Source organism: Vicia villosa, unplaced genomic scaffold, assembly GCF_029867415.1.
Source record: "Vicia villosa cultivar HV-30 ecotype Madison, WI unplaced genomic scaffold, Vvil1.0 ctg.003183F_1_1, whole genome shotgun sequence".
NCBI lineage: Eukaryota > Viridiplantae > Streptophyta > Magnoliopsida > Fabales > Fabaceae > Vicia > Vicia villosa.
In genome coordinates, this window is record NW_026706132.1 from 142,080 (window position 1) to 150,360 (window position 8,281).

Sequence of the window (8,281 nt, forward strand, 5' to 3'; positions counted from 1 at the left end):
TGGTATAATCAAGCTTAGCAATAGCCCTTACTCTTTCTCTGTTTTACTAATGCGTAAGAAGGATAACACTTGGCGTTTTTGTGTGACTATCGTGCACTTAATGCAATTACAAATTATGACTCCTACTCAATCTTTAACATTAAAGAACTCTTTAATGAGTTGGATTATGTATTTGTTTTTACTAATATTGACATTAGGTCATGCTATCACCAAATTTAGGTTATAAAAGAAGAGACTCACAAAATAGCATTTATAGTTTTTGATGGTACAATGACTTTTTTGGTATGCCATTTTTTTAAATTAATTCTCCTATTACTTTTCAATCTACAATGAAGGATTTACTTCAACCTTATGTAAGACAATTTATTTTAGTTTTCTTTTATGAAATTTTAATTTATAGCCCTTGTTTGATTGATCATTGTGTCATTTATGGTTGATTTTTGATTTATTTGCTTCAAACCAATTTATTGCAAAACTATGTAAATGTGTGTTTGTTGTTTCAAGTGTTTGTTATTTAGGTTTTATCAATCTACTTTTATAGACGGTTTGTCTGCCATTACCCCTCTCATCAAGCTTCACTCATCGATTTTTTGTGCTTTACTCATATTTCAAGGTGTACCGAAGCAAATACAAAATTTACAACTTTTAAAAAATAAGATAGAAATTTCAGTCTTGGTTCTTCCTGGCTTCTTCAAACTCTTCATTCTAGACACATATGTGTCGTGTCCGTTGTCATCATTAGTGTTGTTTTATCTAAGAATGGTTATCATTTCGCTTTCTTTAGAAAAAAATATGCAACTCAATGCAGGAATCATCAGTATACGTTCACAAGATCTACGCCATCATAGAAGTTGTAAAGAAATAACGCCAATATCTTATTCGATGATAATTCTTTGATAGTTGAGCTTCCAGCCCTGATCCTCCACATAATTATCGCAAGGAGAACAACATAAATATACCATCTTTGAAACTAATTGCAAATAAATTTGTAGGATCTTGGGGAAAAAGGTTGAGAATATGGCACATATAAGATTTTTTTCTAAAAAAGATTAAGGATGAGTTGAAATGATTCAAAAATGTTTTGGTTAGATTTGTCCCCAAAGATAGTAAATAGGTCGTCATTAGATAACTCATTATACTCAGCAGAACCTAACTTATATTAAGGGTTACTTCTTCCACCGTAATGGTTGCTTCCGCACCCTTGTGAAAAAACAAAACTCCCCTTGGAATTCGGAAATGTACTTCCTGACGCACCCTAGTTCACACTCAATTCATTCGTAAGTGAGTCAGACCCTCATTTTTGCCAAAAATTAATACGAAAATGTATCTCCAGATAACTTACGAAAGTGCATCTTCGGATGGGGTTTTAATCAAATACGTGGCAGACTCTCCCCTTCCTCATTTCCACCAAACTCTCTTAAATTCTCTCAAGTCAATTCCAAGTTTCTACTCTCAACATCTAATGAATCAAAGTGCTCAACATCAATTACAAATTTGGTAAATTTTTTAATCCAAGTTTTTCACATTTGATAATCTATATTTGCATTGAGAAATTGGAACATTTAGTTGTGTAATATATATCAATAAATAGGTAGTATAATTGAGTAGTACGTTTTGAGCATTTTTGCTTTTCCATCATTCCTACCATTTGTGTTTTTTAGTTGCTGGTAAATACGAAAAATATACTTTCGTATTTTTTTTAGAATTTTATTGTCAAAGAATACAAAAGTGTATTTCCATATGTTGTCCGTCTGGTGTTTGGTTCGATTTTCAATGGTACTCATCCAGGTTTGATTTTTTCCAACTTTGTATTGTTTGTCTGGTTTAATTATAGATAACATGACTGATAATCAAGATTGGTTGAGACTCGGTTGAATGTCGTAGCATGCTAGGTTCGCAGGGAAAGAGCCTCACCCTCGGGACCACCCATCGATGTTAGTTCAATTGACGTAGATGCATCAAGTAGGCCCAAAAGACCGGATTTTTGCATTATAAACAAATTTTCACTAACTAAATAAAGTTGATTTAGAAAATGTTGTGACTTGTTGTGCTCTACCTTAAGATTTAGGCTAATACAAACAAACATAAGTATTATGATCACTTGATCACCTGCACTCACATCACAACTCCATCGTTGAATAAATGATTTAAATGAATCCAGACATGATGTCTGTGAAGTCTGATCCCAAGTCCAAAATCAAGGGCTGCCATACTCTCAAGTGAAGTGACACCATCCAATCCAATACACACACGGGTTGACAATTTTAAATACTAAAATCAAGGTAAAAATCAGACAAGCATATGTATTTTCTTCTATGTCGCTATTATAATCGGAGAACTCCAAAAAACAAAGAAAAGAAAGGACCATGAGAAACACACAACAAAACAAAGAACATAATCCAAACTCTGTCACTAGGAAAAACACATTCATGCAGAGTTATTTATGTAGTTGCAGCAGAATCTCGGGCTAAACTACAAAGCCCAGATTAGGTAGATGTGAAAGGTGAATGAAACAACCCAACCCAACCAATTTAGCTAACATCATCTCACATTGAGTAACAGAAACCTTGATTCCTAAACGACACTTACTATTCGACAAATAACCACAATCTCCAACATACGACACCGTTTCTAATCTCTATTCTATTCATTTTCCTTCCGTTTACCAATACACATAATTTAGCTACCTAGCAAGGTTTGACTTCTCGCTGAGACAACCAAACCCGACACATATTCCTACCAACTCTCTCATCGTACAACACAACCCCAACATTAACTACTATTATAGTCCACTTTACCAAATCAAACCCATACAATGATACAATAATATATTAAAGGTATCAAAGTTTTCAATTCAAATCGTTACTGTTTGAATTACAATCCTCAAATCAATAAACACAAGACATAAAATATAGAGAAAATTACAAAGATCAACGCTGTCGTTTGATTATTTTCATTTTCAACGCTTTAAAATAGTTATAGTCTAGTAGTATTATTCTTCCCCATTGCTAAACAGTAAATATTATTTCAATGTGCAGTAATTACCAATCTCCGTTTCGACCACGGTTTCTTGTTTCTATGCCATTGCCAAACATAAACTACATGCACGCCGTTTCACATCCCTTCTCGTACGTTGTCTTTTTTAATATTTTTACATACACGCTCCATTTAATTGAATGTTGACATTGAATTTAATTCAACCAAATCAAAGGCACAAACACACGAGGGTACTTGAAAATTGCAATATTTGAGAATGAGTAAACAATTTGAACCAATTCATATCTAGTAGTTAATACATTCAATTATAATAATAATAATAATATATGTACTGGGAAAGAAGAAAACAAGAAAGAAAAAAGTAATAATGTTTCGGTGTTTTTGCGGCGGTGGCGTTGATTGCGGTGTGGTGGTTGTGGTGGTGTTGTTATATTTTTTTTATTAGTAACGCTGAGAAACGGAAAGGTGGGTGTGACGCCGTCTGACATGAGGTGAAACAATGGAAACTAAGCCACCGAGCGGTGGCCTCATCTTTGACCTATAGATCATTTCATCGTAGGGCCTTCTGTAGAATTTCACGTAAGGAAAAAATGATTCTCTACCTCTCTCCACCTTTCCGTTGTCTCGCCGGAAAAATGTCGCCGGAGATTGGAGGAAAGAGGAGGTAGTTCGGTGAGGAACCGTGACGCGCTGCGGCAACGGAGTTGAGGGGAAGAGACCTTTCCTGCTGGCTGGTGGGCCCAGCGGGTTTCGTGCGACTGGGGAGGCGAACGAGAATGAACGAGCGTTGAGTGGTGAGATGAGTGATGCTGGAGAGGGACTAGTGGGTCCCACTTTTGATGCTGACGTGTCGCCTAGGCTTAGGTACCATGGCTTCAGTGAGTCGAGCTGATGGGAGACTGTGAAGGAGAAGCGTGAGGACGAGCAGGAACCGATCTTGGCCGTTGATTTGATAGTCGATGGATCGAATCGGAGGGATGAGGCTCGAGGGTATGTTGAGAAATCGTTGTAGTCCATTGATTCTTCGAAATCCAACGATGATACTATCGTCGTACACGTTGACAGCTCGACAAATGGACGAACACCCTACACATACACACAGACAATCATTCATAATTTGAATTGAATGGAAATACATGTCTTTTTCAATTCCATGCCTTTAGATTACAAAGTTGTAAAGGCAAAATAATAGTGTACTAGTACTTTCTCCATGCCCTATAAATCTATCCCTCAAAATTCCAATTATTAATTTTTTCTTTTTTTCAATTTCAATATATTGTACAAACAAGTGACATAGATTGAGTTTGAATTTAAGATAATCTAGTAAACAAGTTCTACCTAATCTTACACAATAAGTCAATTTTTCATCAAACCAAATCCAAAATAAAATCATTCATAAGTTGTACTTTTCTTGGCATTGTCAATTTGACACATTCAATTACAATTGCAATCGATTTGGTTTGGATGTAACAAGAGCTTACAAAGCCTTGGAGAGAATGGACCACCAAGAGTGGTCCTGGTCCTGGTCCAGGTCCATATGCATATGTAGTGGTTCATTTCATATTCATTAGTCAAACAAAAGTAAAACACACATTGCATAGTGATAGTGGACACACATCACAACTTACACAAGACAGCAACATAAATTGTAGTGGTCAAACAGAAAAGAGAATTGTTATTGGAGTTAAACTGGCAGTGGCTAAACAGTACTTGAAAATAGACTACTAAAATTAGCCATGAAAGGAATTTGAATTGAGTTTCTTTACCTTCCACAAGTATGCAAAAAGGGATGGAGGGTCTATCACAAACGCTTTGCATAACCGTCCTGGATAGTACTCGCCCACAATTTTCAGTGACCCCAACAACAAGTTCATAAAACCAGATGCCGATCTATAAAAGCCTGTAATAACAATCAATTAAATTAAATTAAATTAAACACAGTTAGTTAGTTAAACTTAAATCAGAGTAGTAATTAAGAGTGGTGTAAAAAAAGGTAAAAAGTAGAAACATTTCTGTGATGCTACAACAATAGCATAATTTAAGGAAACAATAAAGATTGAAATAGACCAATTGTGATAGAGAATATAACTACATCACTAATGTAACAATAATGACCACAATTCCCAATAATACCCTTTGCAACATTAAATGAAAGGTGAAATCTGTACAGAACACATGAAGGGCACTCCGGACACATTCTGTTTCATACTGCTCCCTCAGGTCCTGCCTGCCTGTGTATCCTAACAAACAGAGTTTTCTAAATGCCTGCTCCACTCTCTCTCTCTCACACTGATTTATTGTTTCTGATCACTCAATCTTTTCTGTTTTTTACACATTTTATTTCACTTATATGTAATTTTCAAATCTCTGTTGTAAAAATGGCATTATGGAAAATTTGAGTAATGTTTAGGTGTGAACTACTTACTTGCATCGAAAAGCATGACAAACTGTTCTACGTTTTTTGGCATGCTTGAAATGGCCACTTCCATTGTGAATGCGAGTAAACGAGTGAAGAACCTTCAATATTACAAAAGGTAAAAAACAATAACATTGTTTAGTCCCATGAATATCATACTAAAATTAATATAGCAGAAAATAATGAAAATCTGTAGTATTATATAACTTACAGTTTTTGAGAATGCAACTTTTGATAGTCTTGTTTCATGCGGAAAATCTGTACCCACCCAAATTCAAATCACAAACTATTCACTCAGAAAAAAACAAAACAATCAAACTCAGAAGTGAAATTTACCAAAACAGGCCTGGATTCATCGTCATGACCAGCCACATAAGCCAACCCTTCAGCTAATTCAGCTGAGAAATCATCAGCTATCAATTGATCTGTTTATTTATTTCAAAAAAAAATGAAAATCAAAATGAATATTCCATGATTGAAAATAAATAAATAAATAAATAAATAAAAGATCGTATATATTCTTTGTGGGGTTAGTTTCTGGGGTATGGAGAATGGTATAATGATTACATCTACTACTATAGTATAGGGAGTGGGGTGCATATATTTCTTTTGTTACTTTAACGCTTAATTCAAAGGAAGAAAAAAAAAGCAAGATTCTTTTTCTTTGGCGAGAGAAAACAAAAAGAGAAAACGGCGTGGTTTTCACAACGGGTAAAAAACTTTTCTAGTTACAGAAGAAGAACAACACTATACCAGTAACAATAGTATCTCTCCATGAAAGACAAGCTCTTAGTTGTTTAGCAGCTTTCTTCACATTATCTCCCTTCATTTTCAGAAACCGTTTCACACAATCATAGTTACAGAACTTTTCCTATAACAACACAAACACAACAATAATGATGTTTGAGTTAAGCGGTTACATAGCAATAACAATAAGAATAATAATAAATGAAGAAAAACCTGTTTGACAGTGAGTGGAGTTTGTTTTCTGATGAGTTCTAAAACAGCTTCAACCTTGGTTGTTTCCTTGTTGTTGTTGTTGTTACTAGTAATTGTATCTAATTTCTTCCCCATTTCGAGAAAAAATGTTGACTAAGAAAGTGTTATGAGTTGGTAATAATTACAGAACAAGAGAACACAAAGACTATTATTCCAAACTTCTGTTTCACGCAACCATGAATGAGGATTTCTTGTCAATAACTCAGAGAGAGAGAGAAGGTTGAATGCAGTGTGTGTTTTGTATATAATGTGATGAGAAAGTTGTGAGGAGTTTATTTATAGTGAAACGACGATTATAACGCCGTTAGAAAAAGAAAGGAAAGAGAAAATAAAGGGTTTTTCAAAACGTCAACAACACTTGTTACTGTTATTACTTACAGCTATTAATATTTTGAGTCAATGTGTGTTAAAATGGGTGGTCCCTATTTGTGACTGTAGCTATCCCTCCGACAGGGATACGTAACGGAAGACGCCGACTTTGTCAATTAGTTTAATGTAACCATAGCTATTAATGTCTATGTAAGTAGTATTTTCTTTTGCAGTGGATATGAAATTATGAACAAGTACTACTACTAATCATGAAATAGGCAATCATTCAAATAAGTAAGATGAAATTACTAACTAGTACTAGAACTTATAGTGGAAATGAAATTAATTAAGAGGAATTTTTGGACAAACAAGTTAAGGAAATTCTAGTTATTGAATGGAAGTATTCATTAACATTTATATACAAACCATGTAAATTTTAGACTATCTCCTAAGGAATTTGGATTCTAAATTTGTCAATTTATGAGTTTAGGAAAATTATATTTTGTTATAAGATTTAATTTTATTTTTTTAGAACTTGACTCTTTAAAATAAATTTTTAAATGTATATTTGATATCAACGTGATTTAGACAGATTCGTAATAATTGTTTATAATATTGTAAATGTTATCCAAAGTATGATTTATGAACATCACGACAGCGTGTGAAATTTAACAAATTTACTTCAATAACAAACATATGTATATTAAGTATATGTTTGAAATTGTATTAGCCAACATATAAACGTGTCTAAAGTTAAACTTCAAGTTGTAACTCATGCCTTGTTCACATTTTTTTCTATCTTTGAAATGCGAAAATTCATGTGCAAACATCCAACCAAATGTACACCAAGAATGTGTTTGGTAATCCGTTTAGAGGGTATTTATCGCGTCCCTATGTAAAGAAAATGTGATTAGGAAGAAGCTACAAAACTAAGCTTCTTCAAATACATGAAAATTTAACGCAATTTTAAATAAACATGGAAGACCGTACAACGAAACAAACGCTAAGTGTGTATTTGAATATGCTTTTGAACACTAAATATCATATCTCGATGCAAATTTGATGTGAAAATATTAAAGCCTCAATACAAAGCTTTTGCCCATATGTAAAATTTCAATGTGACATATGTAAAATTTCAATGTCATTATATCAAAGCTAACACATTAACAAACGAAGGCTGAACTTCTAAATGTCTTCATTTTTTAAACTTTGTTTTTTTAAATGTATCATTACTTTCCACAACATATATCTCCATGTAGTGTTATATTTGTGAGAGACTCAAATAAGGATGACTATAGGGTTCCCATCCTTGAGGTGTCCCATGAGTGTTATCTTAGCGTAGAGTGGGGGTTCGTCCTCATAAGACACGTGTATAATGCCATTATTCCTCCATTAGTCATGTAGATTTAGTCATACCACGAATTCTTGTATAATAAGTGGTCAATAACCTCCTCTAGTCAAGGAGGAAAAGTGGCTATTTCTTAGGGTTTCCTAAGCCATAGGTCCAAAGGCCTCTATAAATGCCTTTCCCCTAACGGGAGAAAGACAGATCACAATATA

General features: G+C 34.0%; 1 protein-coding gene across 1 annotated transcript; it reads right to left on the bottom strand.

Annotated features, from left to right (window-relative positions):
* Positions 1-2,996: 2,996 nt before the first annotated feature.
* LOC131640508 (uncharacterized) lies at positions 2,997-6,646 on the bottom strand. The gene is made up of 7 exons (XM_058910905.1): positions 6,374-6,646; positions 6,167-6,284; positions 5,750-5,838; positions 5,625-5,671; positions 5,423-5,514; positions 4,764-4,897; positions 2,997-4,083 (listed from the first exon to the last, which is right to left on the bottom strand). Exons 1-7 carry the CDS (start codon positions 6,485-6,487, stop codon positions 3,439-3,441), a joined length of 1,239 nt encoding a protein of 412 aa, XP_058766888.1. The 5' UTR covers positions 6,488-6,646; the 3' UTR covers positions 2,997-3,438.
* Positions 6,647-8,281: the final 1,635 nt, after the last annotated feature.